Source organism: Narcine bancroftii, chromosome 8 (assembly GCF_036971445.1).
Source record: "Narcine bancroftii isolate sNarBan1 chromosome 8, sNarBan1.hap1, whole genome shotgun sequence".
Taxonomy (NCBI): Eukaryota; Metazoa; Chordata; class Chondrichthyes; order Torpediniformes; family Narcinidae; genus Narcine; species Narcine bancroftii.
In genome coordinates this window covers 3,795,920-3,822,119 of record NC_091476.1, presented here as the reverse complement: position 1 = coordinate 3,822,119, position 26,200 = coordinate 3,795,920, and the positions used below count along the sequence as shown (strand labels likewise).

At 41.3% G+C, this 26,200-nt stretch overlaps 1 protein-coding gene across 15 annotated transcripts in view; it reads left to right on the top strand.

Annotated features, from left to right (window-relative positions):
- The window catches only part of tmem255a (transmembrane protein 255A), a 50,816-nt gene that overhangs the window by 4,952 nt on the left and 19,664 nt on the right, over positions 1-26,200 (top strand). For all 15 annotated transcript variants that reach the window (XM_069892677.1, XM_069892676.1, XM_069892674.1 and 12 more), the window contains 3 exons: positions 2,683-2,745; positions 16,965-17,054; positions 21,740-21,820. In XM_069892677.1, coding sequence (XP_069748778.1) covers positions 2,683-2,745; positions 16,965-17,054; positions 21,740-21,820 — 234 coding nt within the window. The remainder of the gene's footprint in view (positions 1-2,682; positions 2,746-16,964; positions 17,055-21,739; positions 21,821-26,200) is intronic.

Sequence of the window (26,200 nt, the reverse complement as noted above, 5' to 3'; positions counted from 1 at the left end):
TCTAGGGTGAGATGGGAGTCTGACTTAGACACAACAATTGACGAACAACTCTGGTCAGATCTATGTCATGGAATTATGTTGGCAACTATCATTGCCAAGTATAGATTGGTCCATTATAATTTTCTTCAACTGTACCTCACCCCACAGAAATTACACCAATGTAAACCTGAATTATCAGAGATGTGTTTTAGATGTAGTGTAGAGGTTAGTTCCTTTTTACATTCTACCTGGCTCTGCGTGAAGGTGAGGCCCTTCTGGTATGACCTCTGTGGCACCCTCACCAAGATCATGGAAGTCACCTTCCCAGAGCTTTGTCTCAAGATAGGTACCTCACTGGCACCAGTATAGACTTATGGTCGCTACTGTCTATCCAGTAGATCTCTGTAAAGATTTTAACTCGGGTATAATCGTGTCTCCACAGACAAGGGGATGGTTTTTTTTGTTGTTTCTTTTTCTTTGCTTTCTTTTTAATATATTATTAGTTTTGAATAATTACACTGCATGTTGAACATACAATAATCACACAGCTTAATGCAATAAAATACAGATACAGATTATGAAATCGTAAATAATTTATACATTGTCTTGTATACAATGTTTGAATATAGTAGGGATTTCTTAAGGAAAACCAGCTAATATTCGATTATTGAAATATATTTATTGTGAATTGTCTAATTAAAGTGATCTCTTCTAAAAAGAAAAAAAAGAGAGAACCCCCCCTCCCATACTAAGCCTACCCCTCCCACTCAACACGGTCGCCAACCAATAGAATGTGTAGAAATGAGTCTTGGCTTCCAGACAACAGACCTAAAACACCCTACGCCCTAAGCATTCATGCCTATGTGATAAAATTCTGATTCTAGTCCATAAATGAGCCCCATATCTTGTCAAATTAAAACATAATCTCTTTAATTTTGTATCTAATTTTCTCCAATCTCAAGCAAGACATAATACCCTGTTCCCGTATGAGTAGGTGGAAAATCCTCTTTCCACTTCATCAAAATTGCTCATTTGGCTATCAATAAAGTAAAAGCTGCAACTCTTCTTTGAACTAAATTTCAGGAAATATTTTCCTGTTGAGAATAACCAAACAAAGCAAGGACAAAGACAAGGTTCCACTTTGATGCTAAGAATCTCTGATAGAGTTTGGAAAAATTGTTCCCAAAAATCTTAGTTTTGGACAATCCCAAAACATGAATCAGAAAGGCCTCGTATATTTTACACTTATCAACGTCAGAATAAAAAAATGAGATAGTTTAACTTTGGACATATGTATTCTATGTACCACTTCAGGCCAGGCGTGGTGTCCCAGTCATTTCTTCATACTTTCTCTGTTTAATAGGACTTGTATAGAGGGAAGGGGGTGGAGGGAGGGGTTCTCTTGATGTATTGTATTTGATATGATGGTTGATTGTTAAATATATTTAAAATTATAAATAAAATATTACAAAAAAAAAGGCCAAATGGAAATAGCCAACCACAATGTCAATCTAAACTATTCTCATCTGTCCGTACGTGGTCTATATCCCCCTATTCTCATCCTGTTCATGGCTAAATGCCTTATTATGTCAATATCATGCTTGTCCCTATTATCTCTCCTGGCAGCATATTCCCAGCATCTACCAATCTCTGTATTTTTTAAATATCCTGCCTTGTAAACCTAATTAAACTTTCCTCCTTCCATCTTTCAAGCTTGACTGCTCTTATTTGACCTGTCTGACTATCTACCCTATCCATGCCTCTCATAATTTCATATACTTCTCTCAAGGTCATCCCTTGGCCTCTGATACTCAAAAGTAAACAACCCAAGTTTGTCCATCTTCTCTTTGTAGGTGATATTCCCCAAAGCCATTATCATCTGGTAAACCTCTTCTTCACTCTCTCTAAAACCTTCACATATTTCTTGTATGGTGACCAGAACTATGCACATTACCAATATTTTACATGATATTCTGACTTTTGCACTCACTGCCTTGGCCACTGAAGTCCAGTGACCCATATGCCTTCATCACTACCTGGGACTGGAGGGCTTGAGTTATAAAGACAAGATAGGCTAGACTTTTCTGTATGGAGCATAAAGAGGCTGAGGGGGACATAAAATCACGAGGGGCATAGATAAGGTAAATAGCCACACTCTCTTTCCCAGGATAGAGAGCATAGATTCAAGATAAGAAAGGAAAGATTTAAAAGGTATCTGACGGCACCTTTTTCACATGGAGGGTGGTGGGAATATGGAATGAGCTGCCAAAGGAAGCAGTAAAGGTGGGTACAAAAGACTTTACAACAGGTAAAAGGAAAGATTCGGAGAGATGTGGGTCCAAGTGCAGACAAATAGGACTAGCTTTGGTTGTCAACTTGGTCAGCATGAACAAGTTGGGCTGAAAAGCCTGTTTTCATGCATAAAACTCTTTGACACCCTCTCCATGTGTGGCTACTTTCAGGGATCTATGGACTTGCACCCCAAGATCTCTCTGTACTCAGTTCACATCGGTCCTGATTGTCCTTGTACAGTGAATTTCTTTAAATCTAAACTAAATGGCGACAAACCAAGTTTTTAACCATCTGTTGCCCGTTCTGCCTTAGATGACTTGAACACACAAACATGTAAAGCTTCTGGTTGAATGCACTTTTGAAACTGAAGTTTTGAATTTTATCGATTTTTTTTTTTTAAATCTCTTTTAGCTTGGGTTTGGATCATTTCTTGGACTGATTGGATCAAATCTCCTTGAAAATAAAAGACAGATGGTAAGCTGAAGGTTTTCTGATGAAGTAGTGCTGCATGCTCATGTTCTCCAGTAAACGTGTTCTGATAACTGCCTTAATATGAAATGGAAATGTGAGTGAATCTTTCTGAGAGGAACTGATCCTTTAATACAAATTATATTAACTGCATTAAATATCATAAATGTTAAAGGTCAGAGGTGAAAGGAGAGGAGCACATTTTTGACTCATCTGTGATCTGTTTTTCTGGACAGACTCTAGGAATTTAATGATAAGCGTTGGAGACCATATTGTCTGTAATATGTCCACTGACCATTGCTTCAAAAGGGACTCTCTGTGAAGTAGTTATGTTTTAAATATCATACATTAAGCAGCTTAAAGCAGTTCATTATTCACCACATTTCTACATCATCGTCTGTTTCACTTGAACTGTTGCCACAAGGGGACTACAGGAGCTGGAATCTGGAGCAAGTATCAGCCTGCTAGATCAGCATCTGTGGAGGGAATCTCACTGTTGATGTTTCCAGTCAGGACTGAGCGGAGAGAGAAGAAAGCAAAGTATGAAGGTCATCTGGCTCTCCTTCCTCTCCACTCTCATTCCTGATGCAGAGTCTGGAGAAGAAACATTGACAATTCCTTTTCCTCCACAGATGCTGCTCGGTTCACTTGAATTCTACTCACTTATCCTCTGACCTCTGTTACTGTTGGATGTACAAAGATGGAGCGTTCAGCTAGCAATTGTGCTCTTTACTTTTATCTGATCTTTAAGAAATTCAATTAGCTTATTAGCAGGGTTAAATGTTATTTTACAGATTTCCAATGGGACTGATGCAGTTGTAACAGTGTCTGCAGGCAGAGTTAACAGATGATAAACTTGCATATAAGGTTCTTATTGAAACCTACAAAAGGATAAGTTCCAAAGTAGGTGGAATATGAGGACTATGTGGATAAATGCCGTTCTATGTCGATGGCATGAATTCAGTAAATGTTCTATGAATGGTCAGTAATAATTCAGGAAGAGTTCTGTTATTTCCATCTGATGTGGTAATAATATTCCCAGCTCAAGGTCTGGCACTCACCTCTTAATTTGGTACAAAACAAGCTTTGTGTCAAGATTTTGTGTTGTCATGGGGAATCTGTTTGGTTGAGACAATGAAGACTCCGGATTGCTGTCCTAATATCCATTCTCTGGCACAGTTTATAAATTCTTGGCATCTTACCCCCAGAAATGCCTTTTAGCTCAGCTTGTCAATCATTCTGCTGCAGAATGTCTACTGCATGAGGCAAGACCTTGAGGAAAATAAACTACTTGGTCAGGACAACTACAGGACCGACTTAATCTAACAGACTGGAATACCACAGGATCAGGTGAGGGGTCATTAAAAATCAAGTGCAGTCTGAAAATAGATGGGGGGGGGGGAATAAAACTACAGATGTTGATGATCTGAAATAAAAACCAGCAACGCTGGAAACACTTGGCACGTCAGGCAGTGTCCTGGAAAGAGAAACGGTCAGTGTCCTGGAAAGAGAAACGGTCAGTGCCCTGGAAAGAGAAACGGTCAGTGCCCTGGAAAGAGAAACGGTCAGTGCCCTGGAAAGAGAAACGGTCAGTGCCCTGGAAAGAGAAACGGTCAGTGCCCTGGAAAGAGAAACGGTCAGTGTCCTGGAAAGAGAAACGGTCAGTGTCCTGGAAAGAGAAACGGTCAGTGCCCTGGAAAGAGAAACAGTCAGTGTCCTGGAAAGAGAAACGGTCAGTGTCCTGGAAAGAGAAACGGTCAGTGTCCTGGAAAGAGAAACGGTCAGTGTCCTGGAAAGAGAAACGGTCAGTGCCCTGGAAAGAGAAACGGTCAGTGTCCTGGAAAGAGAAACGGTCAGTGTCCTGGAAAGAGAAACGGTCAGTGTCCTGGAAAGAGAAACGGTCAGTGTCCTGGAAAGAGAAACGGTCAGTGTCCTGGAAAGAGAAACGGTCAGTGTCCTGGAAAGAGAAACGGTCAGTGTCCTGGAAAGAGAAACGGTCAGTGCCCTGGAAAGAGAAACGGTCAGTGTCCTGGAAAGAGAAACGGTCAGTGCCCTGGAAAGAGAAACGGTCAGTGTCCTGGAAAGAGAAACGGTCAGTGTTTCAGACCCACACATTTAAATCCAGCCTTCAGCCTGAGACTGACTCTTTCCTACAAAGGTGGATGGGGTTAAAACATCCCCTGATAGTCACAAAGGTGGAGCTAGTACTGGAACAATGCTTTAATTAACATCTTTACAAGGTTATTCAATTTGGAGGAAATTTCTCAAAATTATCAGGCTCCTACGTGTGTGTGTGTGTGTGTGTGTGTGTGTGTGTGTGTGTGAGAGTGTATGTCTCTCTCTCTCTCTTTGGCTTGGCTTCACGGACGAAGATTTATGGAGGGGTAATGTCCACGTCAGCTGCAGGCTCGTTTGTGGCTGACAAGTCCAATGCGGGACAGGCAGACACGATTGCAGCGGTTGCAGGGGAAAATTGGTTGGTTGGGGTTGGGTGTTGGGTTTTTCCTCCTTTGCCTTTTGTCAGTGAGGTGGGCTCTGCGGTCTTCTTCAAAGGAGGTTGCTGCCCGCCAAACTGTGAGGCGCCAAGATGCACGGTTTGAGGCGTTATCAGCCCACTGGCGGTGGTCAATGTGGCAGGCACCAAGAGATTTCTTTAGGCAGTCCTTGTACCTTTTCTTTGGTGCACCTCTGTCACGGTGGCCAGTGGAGAGCTCGCCATATAACATGATCTTGGGAAGGCGATGGTCCTCCATTCTGGAGACGTGACCCATCCAGCGCAGCTGGATCTTCAGCAGCGTGGACTCGATGCTGTCGACCTCTGCCATCTCGAGTACTTCGACGTTAGGGATGTAAGCGCTCCAATGGATGTTGAGGATGGAGTGGAGACAACGCTGGTGGAAGCGTTCTAGGAGCCGTAGGTGGTGCCGGTAGAGGACCCATGATTCGGAGCCGAACAGGAGTGTGGGTATGACAACGGCTCTGTATACACTTATCTTTGTGAGGTTTTTCAGTTGGTTGTTTTTCCAGACTCTTTTGTGTAGTCTTCCAAAGGCGCTATTTGCCTTGGCGAGTCTGTTGTCTATCTCATTGTCGATCCTTGCATCTGATGAAATGGTGCAGCCGAGATAGGTAAACTGGTTGACCGTTTTGAGTTTTGTGTGCCCGATGGAGATGTGGGGGGGCTGGTAATCATGGTGGGGAGCTGGCTGATGGAGGACCTCAGTTTTCTTCAGGCTGACTACCAGGCCAAACATTTTGGCAGTTTCCGCAAAGCAGGACGTCAAGCGCTGAAGAGCTGGCTCTGAATTGCTCTGAGAGCAATGAGCTCTCTGAACCCTTCTCCATTAACAATGGCGTGAAGCAAGGCTGTGTTCTCGCACCAACCCTCTTTTCAATCTTTTTCAGCATGATGCTGAACCAAGCCATGAAAGACCCCAACAATGAAGACGCTGTTTACATCCGGTACCGCACGGATGGCAGTCTCTTCAATCTGAGGCGTCTGCAAGCTCACACCAAGACACAAGAGAAACTTGTCCGTGAACTACTCTTTGCAGACGACGATATATATATATAATATATATATATAATATATATATATTATATATATATATATATATATATATAATATATATATATAATATATATATATTATATATATATATATATATATATATATATATAATATATATATAAAAGGACAGTGAAGGTTATAGCATGGCTCTTATTTTAAAAACCTCATTGATACTATTTTGAAAGCATTTGGAAGGATAACTGATTAAAGAATGATATGCACACGTTCCTGAAAGAAAGGTCATAAATAAATAATTTGATGGAGATTTTCATTCAACATTACTAATGTTGAAGATGAGAAAACTACAGTTAATGTACCTTTTGATTTTCAGAATAGAATGGTTTCTGGGAGTGGGGGGGCCGACGACAAGGAGGCAAAGAACAGACTATAGGACACTGGTTCTCAACCTTTTTCTTTCCATCCACATCCCACCTTAAGCAATCCCTTTACTAATCACAGAGCATCGATGGCACAGGGATTACTTAAGGTGGGATGTGAGTGGAAAGGAAAAGGTTGAGAAGCACTGCTGTAGGATATGGCTTGGAGATGTGAAATGGGGGAGGCATAACAATGATGTAACTCATTTGGGAAAAGGTAAAGGAGAGTCCACGTTACTTTATTTTTGCAGTTTTAAAGTATTTTAAATGATTTGGACAGATTATGATAAAGTACATTAAATATCAAAATGAAGAAGTAGATGAAGGAATCAGAGATATTGGAAACACATTTAAGAAGATTTTGATTTTTAGATAACTAAGCAACAGATGGTTGATGCTACATATTGTGTAAAATGATTGATTTTGCAATAAAGTGGGGGGTGGGTGGGGGGGGGGGGAGGTTATATATTAAGTGGAGCAATGCCTGTGCCGATTAAGAGTGAAATTGATTCTATTTAAAATAGATTAAATTGATTTTTTTCACTAAAATTATTAACTGGAAGCAATTCCCCTCCCAGCTGTCAGTATTGTGTGTGACTGTTAAAAATGGTCTATCAAACTATGGGTCACATTAGCAGAGGAACTGGGTGCACATCTAGAGGGGCTGCTGTACTATTTATAAAATTGTATAAATATCTTGAAACCTAATCTCTGGAAGGATATAAAGCTGATTAATTAGAGAACTCCCAGGAAGATGAAATCTGTGGATGTGTAATGGCTTGTCTTATAAAAGTCACAATCATGGGTCTAAAATCTAAAATTTGCAAATACTGTGGCCTTGATATAAAACAGAAAGTGCTGGAGATACTCGGAATGTTGAGCAGCAGTGAAAGAAACAGCGTAAACACTTGAAATCAATGACCTATCGTTAGAATCATCACAGACTGTGACCTCTGCAACGGTCTTCTACTCGAGCATTTCTTTCAACTGAAGACATTCTAATTGTGCATGGATGGAAGCTTTTGAATGGGACAAGCGACTGTTAAGCATTGGTTTGTTGAGGTGTTGATGCACTCCCGAGCCTATTTCCTGCAAGGCCGAGAAGGTCGTGTTTCAGAACACCATTATTTCAAACACCCCTCCAAGTCACACACCAAACTGGCTTGGAAATGTCACCAGTCCTTCATAGTTACTGAGTTTGAATCCAGAAGTCCTTGCCTAATAGCACTGTGAGAGTGAGAGCGTCTTCACCAGAAGAACAGCAGCTGTTCAAAGAAAGCTGTTCACTACCATTTCTCAAAAGCAGTTCAATCACTTCCACTGGAGAAATCCATTCACCAGGATGTTGCCAGTAGGTTCTTAAAAGAGGTAAACCCCAATTCTGCCAATACATGTAGTCATACATAATTCTATGAACAATGTGTTCATAAATTCAGTTTTTTCTTGTCTATCTAATTCCTTACTACATGTTACACTTAGAACCTTTAAAGTTTCTACTTCAGACATGAATGACCTCAGTAAGCACCTCCTCATGTTGGTATCATGAACATCTGGTCCTACACCCTGTTCTATAATTATTATATTACACAATCATTTCCATTGTAACCCCATTATATTCCTTATTCTGGCTCATCAGATTCTGAATAAATCTTCATGCAGTACTCAGTTTACATAAAGCCGAACGCAAACACCGATTAACTCAGGACACACAACAGACTGCAGATGCACGAACTGGAGCAAAAAGTAAATGAAGTCTGCACCAGGTCTGCAACTTGAAATATGACAGATGCAGTTATAAATTTGAAATTTACACATACAGCACGATAACAAGCCATTTCAGCCCATGAGTCTGTGCCGCCCAATTTACACCCAATTAACCTACATCCCTGGTACGTTTCGAGTGGTGGAAGGAAACCGGAGCTCTCAGGGAAAACCCACGCAGACACAGGGAGAATGTGCAAACTCCTTACAGACACCGCAGGATTCGAACCTGGTCCCGATTGCTGGCGACGTAAAGGAATTGTGCTAACTGCTACAACAACCACTGCTGCCCCGATAACTATGGAGCTGCAGGTTATCATGAATGTGATGTGTAGAAATGGCTGAGAGCTCTGGAACCAGGCAACACTGAAGATTTGCACATCGTTTTAGTGGATGCATTAGGCAAGCTGTTCCAGTGGTTACATCACCACCAAACAGCATGAAAGTTTGCCCAAGGATGTCCTGTTCACACAAAGCTGGGTAAATCCATTCACACTAATTGTCACCCAATCAGGCTGCTATCAATCATCAACAAAGTGCAAGTTTTGTGGACAGCACTGCCTCAGGAGATTTACTCAGTGATATTCCTTTCCCATTTTGCTGTTGGTCTGTCTGTCAGAAGTTCCCATCTTGGGAATAAGAAGTATATTTAAATCTCAGTGCCGTACTTGTTCAGCACTTTCCACTTCTTTATTTCTGATCTTGAACCACCACTAATCCCACAGCCATCTATTTCTCACAAAGCTCCAGATGCCAGATATCTGAGATTAAACCCCCAAATGAAGGGAAGAGTCAGAAGGCCAGGCAGCATCAACAGGGAGAAATACACAGTTAACATTTCATGTTGATGAGCTGAAAGCCCAAGTTATATACGCTACTTCAAATCCACCTGATTTGCACAGGTGGGGCTCGTGCTCTCTGGAGGCTTCCAAACCTCTTCCTATTTAAGGCTATGATCCTTTCAAATTTACCTGATCAATGCAAGTAGCTCCATACATTTTCCTTGCATCATCAGCTATGCAGGTTTGGTAGATGACAGGCCTGGACTCCACCACCTCCTCAGATGGTGCAATACGTCACATCTTGGGTCATTCCCAGTAGAAGTGCAATACCATGTAGATGGGCCAAATATGAGTATGTCCCACCCCCCCCCCCCCGGGGGCTTGTGCGTGTGTGTGCGCGTGCGTGAGAGAGAGAGAGAAACCTGTTATCCAGAATTCAAGCAAGCGTAAAAAATAATTGAGCAAAATAAATAAAAGCAATAAATACAAATTTAAATGCACTTTTAAAATTTTAAAAATAAATGTTCTCTGAAGTATCACATAAACCTTTGGTGAAGATAGGAGCAAATATTCAGCCAGCGGAGTGCTTTGATCGGGCTTTGCTTGTAGCAGAGGTTTGAATAAAGTTATGTTTGAAAAAAATTGCGTCACCCAGGATGAAGAGTTGGTTGATGACATTCGCCTTTGGGTGACCCTCTTAAATCTCCTTATCCCTGCTTAGTAAGAGTCTTTATTAGTATATTATTAAGTATATTAGTAAAGCTTTATCTGTAAGCTTCGGGGTGGTGGGGGGGCAATTGACTATGATGTGATTGTTCATCTTTTGGGCGGCTCTGTGGAGGGGGAGGAACCTGCAGATGCAGCAATGGTTAAATGGTTTCAAAGAATGTTATTGAAGATAAAGTAAAATGCTTTAAGGTTTATATATTCATGCAAGTGAAGTTTGTTCTGTACAGTATGGTATTTTTGTCTTTTAAACTGTTTATTTTTAATGTTTATTAGGCATTGTAAAAGTGAGTCTCAATCAACCGAAAAACTCACTTACCTGGCATCTACCAATCCCTGTAGGTGCCGGATACCGGGGATTTTAACTGTATATTCTATAGTGAGGTTCCCTAGTTTGACATTGTGCTCTATTATCAATTTCCTCAGATTTCCCATTTCTACATCTTCATCTTCTGCCCCTCCTCCCTCCCCCACCCCCATAGTTATCTGTCCCATATACTTGCCCCTTGCTACTAAAGGATGACCTTCACTAACAACTGCATCCTTTTTCCAGCACTTGCACCTCATTGTAATGTGACGTTTCCAATAGTGAATCTACTTTAGCTGTCCACCTTATGTGGCCATCATTACTGACTCCATGGGTCAATTCCATGATGTCCTTTGGGATAGATCCCTGAGATACTGCCATCCCGACCCAAAACATAGACGCACCATTTCTACCCATGGATGCCATCTGACTTGCTGAGTTCCTCCAGCAGCTCCTTGTTTGTTGCTTCTCCTTGACCTGCTTGCTTCTTGATTGAAAGGTCCATTGTACTGACCCACCATTCTATAAATCAATCAATAAATTCTGATGATTGAATTGTCCCAGTTCCTTAGTTTGGGACACTGGTGGACCTACTAATGTTTCCGACATCCCCAACCCTATTGCCAGCAGTAACATCCCCGTCCTTTCCTCACTGAATGATTGCACTCCTCTGTTCTTTGCCTTTTCCTGAACATGTTGTTTAACTTAAAAGTGAATGGTGCAGTCTGTTTCCAGTCCTTGAACATCTTGTAGGCAAACTGAACAGCAAGATCTGGTTCAACAACGTATGTACAGTACATAGTGCACACTGATCGGACAGGTACACTTATACAGATGCACACTACCACATACAAAATGGAAGCCACCAAATGAGCAGATTGTTGGAAAAACCCATACACATTAGGCTTGAGTTGGGGTTGTTCAAGGAACAAATTTTGCCATCCCCACCTCTAGACCCATTGATAGGATTGTTAATCTCCCACTAACAAGGCAGTTGGGAGGGGCTACAAATAATGACATACCTCCAATATCTCCTTCCCATTAGAATATGATTTGGATGAACTGAAGCTGTAAATAACTTTGAAAATCCTGGCACTCTCTTTTGAGCTGAACGCTGAGCAGCCTGCAAAGAGGCAAGGGCTTGCAGATCAGAACGGAATCCTCCATTTTCTCCATCTTCTCACGTCCTATTCATCATTCTTATAGATTGCTCTGAATAGAGGGAGAATAAAGGGGGTGAATCTATGGAATAAAGTATCTTGCATGAAAGCATAGTAGTTTGTGCTTGTGTGTCACATGGTGCCAGGAACACAGGCTTGCTTCCCCCAGCTGATCCAGTTTCATTCCACATTTCAAAGGTTGAATGACTCCTGCGAATTACCCCCCCCCCCCACCCCCCCAAGTGTAGGCATGTGACAGAATTAAAGGGAGGTTGATGAGAATAAATTGCTGGGAAAATATGGGTAAAGGAGGGGAGTACTGTGATCACTTAGTTGCAGAAGATTCCTCATCAATCTTGTTCAATGACAGACAAGCTTGTGGATAGAAAGGATTAATAGAAGGTGCGGAATTAGATCAATTTACTTTTGGATTTATTTGATTTTCATAGAGTTTGAAGCATTATAGATTTGGCTTTCAAAATGAGCTGTCTTGCTTCTGCTTTCTCAGCGATCTGTGTTCTTGTTTACACTTTGAAAAATTCAACCTTTGCAAAAGCTGGTGCTTCTCAGTTGTAAACATGTCACAAGGACACAGTGAAACTTTAGCGAAATGATTTGATCGCATTAGCAAAGCAAAACATTGCATGTCAACACAACAAGCTTCTGCTGAATATTTACACTAATTTGTGTGGAGCAAGCCATGTAATCAAGGACTGGAGTATGTCCAGGAGTTCATTATAGCTTAATGGATATCAAAAAAACTGAGCACATGATATGGATTGAGAATGAGACAGATATGGATCCAGAAACTGAGACAATCATTGGGCCATTAAGCTTCATTTCAAGGTCAATTAATAACAGTACAGATTATGTAACTTTATCTCAATCTCTTTTGTTCTAATTTGACCCTTTGCAATCGAGAAGTTTAATGATGGGCTCTACTTTCAAAGTTCTGACTCTCTGGTCAGTATTTGATCAATTAAAGAATTTCTAGTGTTTTAACCAGAAATTTTATTTGTTGCAACATCACATTTAGAATGATACTAGAGCCGTTCGTTTAATTTGCTTTCTCCAGACTTGACCGTCAAACACACGAAGCAAGACAGACTGGAGCAGTTTTCTGATTCACTTCCTCCTCAACGTGAACCATTGCTGATCATGGCAAATGCAAGTGATATGATGATGGGTTGAAACCATGCCAGGAACTAGAGTTAAGCATTGGGGAGAGAGCTGATAATGCAGCTAACAACGAGATGTTATGTTTCTGATGTATCCAGATTGTCGAAGAAAATATTTATTGTCAAAGTGTTTCAAAACAATTTTTCATTTGAATCATCCAATCTATCGCACGTGTTTTTTTTTTCTTCAGTCTCAAGAAAGGGAACTAGCCCAAAATGCAAAAGGTCTATCTCGCTTTACAGATGCTGACCCTCCAGCTTCCCATTGTTTGCCTGAGATTACAGCATCTGCAGTCTGTGGGTTTCGTCCACTCAACATTACATTTTCCTTGCTGAAAAACGGTTTGTGTTTTCACCACAAGGGATCTGACCTCTCAGGAGTCCTGGACCTTCCCCTGTGAACAGCCATGCAGTGATGATCAGAAAGTTACAGTTCATTTTGCAATTGTCCTCTTCGATCCAGAAAGTGCCCAGCCCTATTACACAGGACAACAATTGTTTTTCAAAAAGTTTGCTTCCTGAAACAAAATCGGGGATTATGATAGACAACTTCAAGCTGAACATAATTTCAGATTTGCTGTAGCACGTAGGAAGTTGGAGAAACTATAATGAACTTTGATTGAATTTAGCAGGTTTAATTGCATAATAATGCTGACACACATTGCATTAGTTCAACTGATCTAAAAATGTTTTGCCACTGATTTTTCTTTGTACTCGGCATCTGATGTCTCTTGTGTCAAACCAGACGTCCAGCATGGATGGATTCCAGTTGCCCTGATACTGGTTTTCCATAGTCGCAGTGTCCTGGTGAAACCTTTCACCCTGTTCGTCACTGACAGCACCAAGATCAGCAGGGAAGAAGTCCAACTGCGAATGCAGAAAATGAATTTTCAATGGCATTTTTATGCTTGAAGTAGACTTAAATTATAGCAGGAAATCACAAATATAAGTTGTATCTTAAAAATGGTATGTGATAGGAAACTTTTAAGGTGAGCCTAAATCCATAAAATAAACCCAAAAAGTGTTCAGGAAGAAAAATCTTTGTTGTCCAGTGTAATCAATGCTGTCAACACAATTTACTGAAATGTCTGACTTTCCTCTTTTTCATTTGTGGAGATCACTCTGTTCCTTGGCCCATCCCAAACACTAGTCTCGATTTCTTTGAAGGATCAGAGTTCACAGAATTTGATGGGTCACATCAGAAAGAGAAGACTCCAGGGGAGCATCAGCCTAGAGCATTAACACAAGAAGGAAGTGAGATCCCATCAGTTAGAACATAGAACAGGAAAAGGCCCTTCAGCCCATATGTCTATGCCGACCATGAAGCTAAAACTCTGCTACACATGATCCATATTTTTCTGCCTCCTTCACATTCATGAGAAGGATCTAGAAGCCTTTTAAATGCCACCCTACTCCTGGCAGCCTGTTCAAGATAGCCATCATTCCCCGTGTTTAAAAAAAAGCCCCATCTCTTCTCCCTCATTTTGTCCTCCTGGGATGTGCTGTTTTCACCCTGGGGAAAGTATTCTGACTGTCCACCCTTTCAATGCTTCATGATTTTTATTAACTTCCCTCAGCCTCATACACACCAGTGAAAATAACCCAAGTTTGTCCAACCTCTCCCCAAATTCCTGCACTCTAAACCAGGCAACACTCTGGTAAACCTCTTCCATACCAGAGCATCAGAGATGTCCTCCTTTTTCAAACAATCTGCTTTCCCACTACCACATCACCTGGATATCCTCCATTACCTGCATATCTGCCTTGGCCCCCTCCACCCTCGTGTAAGAAGGACAGGATTCCCCTTGACCTCACCTACCACCCCACCAGCCTCCACATCCAACACATCCTTCTCCGCCATTTCTGCCACCTACTACGTGATCCCACCACCAGACACATCCTCCCTTCTCTGCTTTCCGCAGGGACCACCCTCTCCATGACTTCCTGTCCACTCCTCCCTCCTCACCAACCGTCCCCTTGGGACCTACCCCTGTGACTACAGGAGATGCTTCATTTGCACCCACACCTCCTCCCCCAGCACCATTCGGGGGTCCAGTCATTTGACATGAAGCAATTTTTCACTTATGAATCTGCAGGGGTCTTCTATGGCAATTGGTGCTCCCATTGTGGTCTCCTCTACATCAGAGAGTCTGGATACAGACTGGGAGATCACTTTGTTGAGCACCTCAGCTCTGTCCACCACAATAGTGTGAGTCTCCCAGTGGCCACCCATTTCAATTCTTCATCCCATTCCCTTGCCGTCATGTCTGTCCATGCTCTCATGTATGGCCAGATTGAGACCACCCGTAAATTGGAGGAACAACACTTCACCTTCTAACTAGGCACTCTCCAACCAGATGGCATTAATATCAACTTCTCTGGCTTTCATTAAACCCCCCACCCCCAACACCTTCCCCTAGCTCTGTCTCTCCATTCCATCGCCCTTTGCACAGACATGGAAAATTCTTACCTGGTCACTTATCATATCCAATAACACCTTTTGTTGGTCTGGATTTCTCCCCTAGCCATAACTGTCTGAATTCTGAGACTTTGAGATTTCCTGCTTCTGGCTTATTCCTTGAAGAAGGGCTCAGGCCCAAAACGTCGGCAATATATCTTTGTCTCCTATTGACGCTGAAAAGGCTGGCTGAGTTCCTCCAGCATTTAGGTGTGTTTTACTTTAAACCTCTTCCGTTCTCCTGCCTGTAATGGCATGACCATATTTCAACACAATATTCCAAGTGTGACCAAACCAAAGTTTATAGAGATGCAATATGACCTCCTTACTGTTATGTTCAATGCCCCATCCCAAACTTTCTTTACCACCACATCTACTTATGTGACCACTTTCAATGAACTCTGGACTTGAACTCCCAGGTCCCTCCACATAACAATGTTTTCAGTTCTGAAGTACCATGGGAAGGACAGAATATCCTTCAAAGAGATTCTGGAAGAGTATGTAGAGTAATACCTGGAACAGATCAACAATTCAAAGATGTAAAGTCCTATCAGAAGGAGGGTGGCAAGGTAGTGCAACAATTAGGTGTTGCCTGTGTGGAGTTTGCATGTGACAGGTGCTATAGGTTAATAAGTAAGTAATTGGCATGTCAGAGAAAATATATTGTGGGGCTACAAGGGGAGAGGGAACGGGATCAACGTGGATCCAATGGTTTGAATGGCTTTCTTCTGTGCCATAATCATATGGGGTTGGAGGCTAATTGGGCAGCATGGATCTAAATGGCCAGAATCAGCTTCTACCATATGAATATGTTTTACATTTAATTTAACAGTAAATATACTGTATGCACTAGTTGATTGATAAAGGAATCAAATGGATAACGAAGGTTGTTCTTTAGTGTGGTGACTGGTGATCTGTGAGGGTAGCAGAAGCAAGTTCACTAAATGCCTTTCAGAAGATTATGTGTCTGCACTCTGTAACATTACAGTGAAAAAACAGTGGGATTAATTGGATACCATGAAAAGCAGCAGTGGGGTAGCTGAGTGGATGTCCTGGTGAATTTCACACCTTTATAATTTAACTTACATATATAGCAATAATTTAACAATGTTAGCACAATTTATGTTATTTTATCAACTTAGCAAAACAGAAACTGTTTCCAAAAGGAAGCGATAGGTGGGGACACAGAGCCTTGGGAAATCCTGGATATTTTGAATTACACAACTACATTGCATGCTATTGACAAAACGTGTGGCAGTTACTCACCTAGACTACTACAAAAGCAGCTTATAAATCTGTTACCACCACTAAAGAGGGCACATGCCAACACTACCATCTGCAGGTTCTCTCCAAACCACACACCATCCTGACCTCGAAATACATCACCATTTCTTCATTCTTAATTCATGACTCCTTGAACCACCTACCCAACCACACAGTGGACGTTCCTACCACAGAAGAACTGCAGTAGTGCAGAAAAGCTGCTCACCACCATCTTCTCCAGGGCAAATAGGGATGGGCAATAAATACTGGCTGGGCTGGTGAAATCCACAAATTGCAGAATTGATATTAAAAAAAGTTTCTATCCCATGAATGAATGAATGGATGGATTTTTTTGGGCCACTCTCCTGGTTTTTCAGTTTGGTTCTACCCACTAAACAAACATTCAGAAAATTGCACCTCTGTGTTGTCCCATGTACTGCATATGTATGATTACCTGGAGTGGTCTGCCAGTGGGGTCCTGGTACTTGTTTATGTGCTCTTTTGGATTAATTAACATGTGGTTAGCTTTGGATTAGCTCTTGTGTCTCTCAAGATAAAGGTAAAATTCAGAAATTAATGTTGGTAACTGAATTCTCTGCTGAGCCTGTACCTTTGCATTGAATGTACATTCTGTGTCTTCAGCTCGTGGCATCGATCGTGTTCATCAGTTTTGGTGTAGTGGCATCTTTCTGCTGTGCCATTGTTGATGGTGTATTTGCTGCCAGACACATTGTGAGTATATTTCTTCCACTGATTCTGATTTATCAAAGGAGTTCAATGTAGTATCGTTGCGTCTATTTTAATACAACCCTATTTATTATGATCTTCACCTTTTAGTGACTACTAGGCATGTGGTTTGTTCGGATACTAATGCCCAGCCACGGGGCAACCTTGGGGAAATGAGTGTCTAGTGCATTTAAGGACTTGCATGTTTGCATGAGGCCTTCAGCTCATGTAGCATCCTGCCAAATCATTGGGATTCAAAGGGTGACAGTCCTGCACATTGAGAATTCCTGTCCAATTCTTTCTCTCTCTCCACTTCTAATATACAATATGTCAACATACATACATACAGTTTAAGAAATATAATGATTCATGCTTTTTGTAATTTTATTCAAAAAAAGTCTCAATTGAAGAAATCATCCCATCTGAACTCTTTGCCACTTTGGTTTTCTGATGTCTGCTGCATCTTTACATACTGCTTAATGGTTTTGATATTAGAACTGATTTTTTTTGTATGGTATTTATAAAAGATCATAAATACATTTGCAGGAGGGTCAGCGGATCAGAGGGATTTTGGAGTTTATTAACTGAACGGTTGGAGTCAGAGACATTGAATTCACATTTCCCCCAGGTGCTGTGGTCAATATTTTTCCACAGTCACTAAAACAGGTTATTTCTTTGTCATTTGTTTGAAAATTGGCTCCTCACTTCCCTGCATTGTGCAGGTATTCTTTTTTAGAAGTTGGCTGTTAAGTGCGACTCCTTCCTAAAAAAGGAGTTCTGAATTGAGGGATCCTTACTTTGTAAGCAGTTCTGTCATCTATGACAAGCTCAATCACAGCTGCCTAAAAAAAGTTCCATTATTGTCCGGTATTAGTACATTTAGAATGTAACATGCATGAAACTCTTTAACTTTTGTCTATTGTAAGGCAGAGAGTCACCACTTTCTCCAGCACCCCTCACAGAAAAGTCGAAGAATTAGATAGATAGTCCTTGTAAAAAGAAAGCTGCAAACAGATTAGGATTAGATTTTCTATTTTTCTATTTTCTATGATCCCATCTCAGGTGATGACCATGTAATGTAAATCCAGTAGGTCAGTGATTCTCAACCCTTCTTCACCCACATTCTACCTTCAGTGTCCATGGACCACCTCAGCAAACCCACAGACCACCACCAACGAGATTTATGTTTAGTTTTGTTCGGAACATTTTTGTAGAGTTTTCTCTTTTTTTGTTGTTAAAGTTACAATCTTGTTCTACATATTACTTGCTTTTTTTATGTTTGCATAATAATCTTGCATTATAAATATTTCCACTGTGAATGCTTCCACAAAGCTTGGGATTTTATGACATGTTTACGACAAAAAATTCTGGTTCTAATCATATCAGAAATGTTTGTCTTCGGCTGCATTGCCACAGGTCACCTGGAGCAAACCCATGGATCCCCAGTGGTCTGCTGGTCACAGGATAAGAAACTCTGCCCTCAGACACTAATTATTCATTCCCTCTTACTTTACTGACCTTTCTGCATAACTTGTCTTTCTTTTCCCTCCCATATTTTTGCAACAATCCAAGCTAACAGCTCTGTGACTGCTCTGGAGAGCTGAATTAGGGAATAATGCTGAAATACAAAATAGAAAAGATTATTAATACTCAGCAAATCAGCCAGCATCAATGCAAAAAGAAGCCGAGTTTATATTTCAGGCTGACCACCCATCATCGTGGCTGGAAATAGCTCTGATGAGTGGGGAGATACAGAAGCAGTGGAATGACGTCTACGGTTTAATCAAAACCCAGTCTGGAACAATAGCCTGTTGACACCATCATAAAATATTTGAGTGACAATTTATAGACATGAATTTTTGTTTTCATCAGAACAACGTAGATAATATATTAAGTACTTTATGAAACCTCTGAGATCACAAAAAATCAGTTCACTAATGTTCTTTAGTGGACAGAACCTGACCCTTGGACATCATAAATTTCATTTGAAATGGAGTCAGCCAGCCATTCCTTCAGTTTATTGTATCCTATATGGTTACATGTGACAAAAAAACACGATTGATTGACTGATCCACACATACGTTACTGATGAGTTGGGTATAGAAACTTACTTCACAGGGAAGAGGTATCCGCCTTGATCTTCGGCCTTTCTGTAGATGGCCGAGTTGGATAAAAGTCGAGCATCATGGGTGCGACCAGGCCAACCTACATACACATCTGTGAAGCTGGAACAACTAAACGTCTGGGTTTCGATCGACATATGAAACACATTAATTGATAAAGACAAATAATTGTAACTCAGGGCATGATCCTTACCAGTAGTTGTGATCAACAACAGCTTGAAGAACAATCGACTACCACCCTTGCCGATTGTAGTAGGCTCATCCATCGTCATGGGGGGGGGGGAAATGATGGGTATATGTGTGCTTAAGATGGGATGTGAGTGGGAAGGGAAGGTTGAGAATCACTGCACAAGACCTAATTGTTACTGAGATATTTTGAGAAATATTTGAGAAAAATTGTCATTAGCCCATTTCCTTTGGAGATATGAGACCGTGCACATAACGAGTCAATTAGGTATGATTAAAACAGTGGTTCTCAAACTTTTTCTTTCCACCCACATACCACCTTAAACAATCCCTTACTAATCACAGAGAACCTCTGGATAAAGAATACTTAAGGTGGAATGTGAGTTTAGGGGGCAGTTTGAAAACCACTGGTCTAAATGAACAATTTATCTGGAATAAATATATTGATGCTGTTGGATAGTGTCCTTGAATTTGGAGCTGACTGGTTTTTAGGTGTTGAAAAAGAAAGTTCTTTAGACCGAATGAGGAAGTGTAAGATAGACAAAAATAATTATTGATGCCATCCTATAAATAACTACCATGAGATTCAAAATGATTGACCACTCAAAAACTGGTGTTAACATGAAAATAACTACTACACAAAAGAGTCTGGAAAAACAACCAACTGAAAAACCTCACAAAGATAAGCGTATACAGAGCCGTTGTCATACCCACACTCCTGTTCGGCTCCGAATCATGGGTCCTCTACCGGCACCACCTATGGCTCCTAGAACGCTTCCACCAGCGTTGTCTCCGCTCCATCCTCAACATCCATTGGAGCGCTTACATCCCTAACGTCGAAGTACTCGAGATGGCAGAGGTCGACAGCATCGAGTCCACGCTGCTGAAGATCCAGCTGCGCTGGATGGGTCACGTCTCCAGAATGGAGGACCATCGCCTTCCCAAGATCGTGTTATATGGCGAGCTCTCCACTGGCCACCGTGACAGAGGTGCACCAAAGAAAAGGTACAAGGACTGCCTAAAGAAATCTCTTGGTGCCTTCCACATTGACCACCGCCAGTGGGCTGATAACGCCTCAAACCGTGCATCTTGGCGCCTCACAGTTTGGCGGGCAGCAACCTCCTTTGAAGAAGACCGCAGAGCCCACCTCACTGACAAAAGGCAAAGGAGGAAAAACCCAACACCCAACCCCAACCCACCAATTTTCCCCTGCAACCGCTGCAATCGTGTCTGCCTGTCCCACATTGGACTTGTCAGCCACAAACGAGCCTGCAGCGGACGTGGACTTTTTTTACCCCCTCCATAAATCTTCGTCCGCGAAGCCAAGCCAAAGAAAAAGAACTACTTCTGACACAACTACCTGAACCCATGAAATGAAAAAAACTTTCATTTGCGGTAAAATAAGTGAACCTGTTAAAATAAGCAGCCCATCTTACAACCCAAAGGAAGAACAAGTGTTCAAGCAATTATTGAAGCATCTTTAATCATTCTGTCCTTGTCAGATTTTGATAGTCTGCTGTATTTCTAGAATTTTAAGATGGTCAACCCAGAATAGGCATTTTTTTTAATTCTAAAAAGGTTCAATTGCTTAACTTTATTAATTACCATTTGGTACTCAAATTATAAATGCCTTTCTCCTGAAAGTACCTAATGCTTAAACAAAATTAAATCCAACAGCACAAAGAGCAGGTAGTTGATTGGGTTCAGTGAGCTGAATACTCTCCTTCGATGTGACAAAAAGTAAAAGACATGGTTTGCTTGGTGTGCTTTCCCTTGCTTAGCCCTTGGCCACTTAAAATTTTTGTATTTGACAATTACAATTTTAATGAAAAGGTAAAGTAAAACACCTTTTGTATTCACAACAGGCTCATCGCACTCAGCCACCTCAGTCGTCCCAATAATCATTATACAGAAGTGCTGGAGAAACTCAGCAGGTCTTTATGTAGCAAAGATGTGTAACCTTGTCAAGCCCAGGTCAGAAACGTTGGTTGTATGTCTTTGCTCTGTAAAGAATGCTGCATGACCTGCTGAGTTTCTCCAGTATTTTGTGTATTGAATTACAGTCACAGAATCTGCAGACTTTCTTGTTTAATCCAATAATCCAGTTGTTTCTCTTCCTCGCTTATCAATAGGCATTTCGTTCCGTTCCCCAAACACATGATGTTCCAGATTTTTGGCATCTCACCTCCAAATGAAAATTACGATTGCCCAGCACAGACCTGTCACACCACAAGGCCTATGTTGGCAGTTAAACATTGATGCTTGAGTAAAAGAGGATGGATATAATGTTTTTGGTACTAAATCTTGTCTGTTTTAAATGTAGATGTGCAGGTATTAGTTATTTTGCACATTTTGACATGGTAATACTTTCTTGCACTGCAGGATATCAGACCATTCCATGCAGGAAGGTGCCAGTATTATTCCAGTGGGACTCCATATCCTTCAGACGATTATAATGCAGAGGTATGTAACCAGCACTGGCTCCACACTGGTACTGAGTACCGTCATGATAACCCTTTATTATTGCAGGATACTGCGCATTATTACGGTTGGTAATTCTGAATACTCCACATTTGATGGAAATGGTTATATATCCAGTCATTGGAATTTCTAGTTCTTGGGCTTGTTTTATTTTTTGCCCACAGCATGTGGGAATGATCATTCTCCACGAGGACATTGGCACTAGGTTTTGTGTGACAGCTGTGCAACTGCCCACAGAAAGAGAAAACCAGAGGTTCATCTTTTCACTTATTTGCATTGACCCCACTCCACACCCAATGACAGGCCATTGCTTCAACAGCCAGTGAGACCCTAACACAGTATCAACCTTCAATATTTTCCTGAAATCTGATTGGGAAATGCTGGCATGGATAGACGTCCACCTTCCTTACCCAATCTGCCCAATATGTGACTAAAACCCATGATGTGGTTGATTTAGTTCAGGGCCAATGAGGGATGGACAACTAATGGTAAACTTGAACTTGCCTTTGGTCCTGCTCGCCCTGAACTATCCCTCCACACCAACTGTTGTGAAAGATTTGTGGACATTGCAGCGACATCCCCTCTCCTACTCCCTTAGTCTCAATTACAGAAAAAGGTCAATTCCATAAACTTGACCCTCAAACTATCTATATCTTCATAACTCCCAATCCCAATTCCTGCTCCATAAATCCCAAGGCAGATTAGTTCCTCTATGCACCACAATCTTTCTGGCTCTTTAATCCATGCAATGACATATAACAGTACAGCTCAGGAACTGATCAGGTGCCTGCACATGATACATGTCCCTCCACTCCCTGCATAGTCATGTGTCCATCTAGAAGCCTCTCAAATGCTACTATTGTATCTGTTTCCACCATCACTGCAGGCTTCTACCACTCTGTATAAAAAAACCTCCCTTAAACTTTCAGACCCATCACCTTAAATGCATGTCCTGCATTGTGTGTCATCTTTTGTACTCTTTCCAAAGCCTCCAGCTCCTTTCTGGAATGAGGGGGGGTTGAAACCAGAAATGCACACCCCTACACCGACGACCTTTGTGAACATGAAGTTACAGCGGTGATCTTCTCGTAGATGCACAAGATACCGGTATAGGCAATGGTTTGTGAAGGGGAAAATTTGTGAGTCAGGCCCCAATGAAACAAACTGAAGACGGGGAAGGCTACATTAGAGAGCTCTTAAGAAGATGCTGGGAAGGCAGAGATGGAGGAGGGAAAAATTGAAAAGGCAAGTAAAGTGCTTGCAAAGGAAGAAAGAAGAATTGACATGGTTGTTGAGATGAGATAAGATAGACTGAGCACAGAGAATTCAAGAGCAAACTCTCTCTAATGTACTTGAATACAAGTGAGAAGCAAAGGCAGTGAGTCTGACCACGCAATGAATGAAAGTCCTGAAACCGTTTTTAGATTTATTTCATGTTGAAGATGTGTTGGTTCAATATATCATGGATTTCAGTTGTACACAATAATGCAGACAAAATGCCTTTGGTATACATTTACATGCTTTTGGGTTGGGTTAAAAAAATAGGGTACTTTTCAGGTTGTTGGGATTCTCTCCAAAAAGAATTTTGACAAAAATGGTCAGGTTACATTGTCTTCAAACACATCTCTTTGTATTGATCTCATGTTTTGGGGCAGAGATTTGAAGTCACGTGGAAATGCAGACTTTCCACAAGGCTTTGATTGGGCCACATTTAGAGAACTGTTTGCAGTAAATGCAAGCAGGCTTTTTCCACTGAGGTTAGGTGAAATAAAAACTAGAGAACATGGGTTAAGGGTGAAAGGGGAAAAGTTTAAAAGGAACATTAGGGGAATCTGGTGGAAAGTGATTTAGTAAATGTGGACTCAATGTTGCCATTTAAGAAAAGAATTAGACAGCTACATGGATGGGAGGGGTATGGAGGGATTTGGTCCGGGTGCAGGCCAGTGGGACTAGGCAGAATCATCGTTTTGCACCGACTGGAAGGGCTGAAGGTGCTGTTTCCGTGCTGTAAAATTCTATGGCTCCAGGCTTCCTTTTGCAAGAGAATGTCAGAGTTAGGGATGGATACCAAGAATTAGACGACAATTGCCTTTTTCCAAATGTGGACGCTTATTTTTAAAGAGATTGGATTATAAAAAGTAAACTGTCAGCTGCAGCTTCAGCTGCAGGTGAATCTTTTATCCTTTCTAAAATTGCCAGGCAATCAACATTTGGAATAATATTCCCAGCAAATCAATTGGAAAGCAATGATTTACGACAAAGCTCTGTTGAGACTTAGATGATAACATAGTTGTGACAGATTAGGAAATGTGTAACACTTCAGATTTTAGAGTCTATTAAGAGATTTTGATATCAATGTGCACATAAGCAGTCTTCTCTCAGATCTGGGGGTGAAAAATCTGCAGATTCTGGGGTTGAGTACAGTACAAAAAGTACTGGGAAAACTCAGCAGATCACGCAGTATCGGTAGGAATAAACAGCAGTTAATGTTTTGAACATGAGCCCTTTTCTCAGCTCTCTCTGTGCCTCCTGACTTGTTTTGTTCATGATGGACAGCACACACACATTCGGCTACGTACGGTGTCATTTCAAAGGCAAATCAATCATTCCAATTGAAGCCACTTGAAAATTGCCCAACAAAGGGATCAAGGTTCAGGTTGGCTCACATCAGAGTTCTCTCGACTTTGATCTTCTCCCACCACTGTGATCGTACTCCATGAAGGTAGGAGAAGCACTTATTATTGTTTACTTGCTTGAGATAAAATACAGAGAAGGTTCTTCCACACTTGGGAATCCATTGGGGAATTTAGGAGAAATTTCTTTACCCAAACAGTAATTTAATGTGAAATAAATGTAATTAATTAGTTGACAGAGTGCCAGTGACCAGCCCATCATTTAGTGTCCACCACTAATTACCTCCTGAACTGAGATTGGCTTCATGGAGACATGCAGCACTGAAACAGTGCTCTCAGCCCAACTCATCCATGCTAATCAAGTTGCCCATTGGGCTGCATTTCATCCAAGTCTGCGTAACCCTTTCCTATCCATGTAGCTGTCTAAATGTCAGAAAAGGAACGGGGTGGGGTGGGGGGGATGGCAGGAGCAGACCAGTTCTTCCCTGAAGCACAGCATTCACTAAGATTATGGCTGATCCATTCTTGGGCCCAACTTCCCCTCTCTCCCCATTCTCCCTTGATTTCTTAGTTCAAATGTCTGTCAAACTCTGAATATATACAATGACTGAACCTCCACAACTCTCTCACGAGAGGATTTGAAAGCATCACAGCTGTCTGAAAGAAGATATTCCTCTTTGTTTCCCCCTCCATTTTGAAACTCCACCCTCTCATTCTAGTTATCCTTACCAGGAGAAAGAGCCTTTTAGTATATTTCTCCATCCTCTTCATGTCCCAGGTTTGTTAATGATTCAAGTGAAACACGAAAGTCTGCAGACGCTGGGATTAACATTTCAAATCTGAGACCTTCTTCAGGAGGTCCCCAAGGACACTACAAGACCACCAGAGTTCCTCCAGTATTTCTGTGTTTTATTGTTATAATTCAATGTCGTCTCGCTTCTTCTAGATTTTAACGACAGGATTTAAACAGGTATATCTGCAGATGCTGGGATTGTAATGGAATACGCAGAAGTGCTGGAGAAATCCAGCAGGTTGAGCGGCATCTACAGGAAGTAAAGGATGACCAGCATTTTCCGGAGGAAGAAAGGGTCTTCAGTGGGGGCATGGAGAATCCTGGTTGAGAAGTAGGCGCCTTTAGAAGGAAGTACGTTGGTTCCCCTTTACTTCCTATAGATACTGCGTGGCCTGCTGAGTTTCTCCAGCACATTGTTTAATGACAGAATGATGTCTGACCTGTTCAGTGTTATTTATTTTTATTAAGAGTCAATTGCATTTCTCCCACATTGCATTCAAAATTCTTTTTAATCTTTCTTTCACCTTTCATCTTGAAGAGAGCTTTTGATTTGAGTTACACATTCAGTTGTCAACCAAAATTGTGCCTTTGCTATTTAAACTAATATTATTTGAAGCAAGCTGCTTTACACTAACAAAGTACTTTTGTAGTAATGATTTAAAAATGGATGGAGCATCACTGCTAATTTTTCACACTGCAAACAATAATGTGGTTGTGATTAAATTTAGGTTTTTGAGAAGTTGTCTGTGGGAGGAATGTTGGCCAAGGGACCTTGGATCTCTCCCCAGTTCTTGTTCCAACTCATACCATCAGAGTTTTTTTTAATAACTGCTTGACAGTGCAGATCTAAGTTCAGACAGAACCTTTGCCAGGATTTTCTATTCACATGTCAGTACAAATTGGCATTCAAATTGGGAGCAGGAATAGGCCACAAAG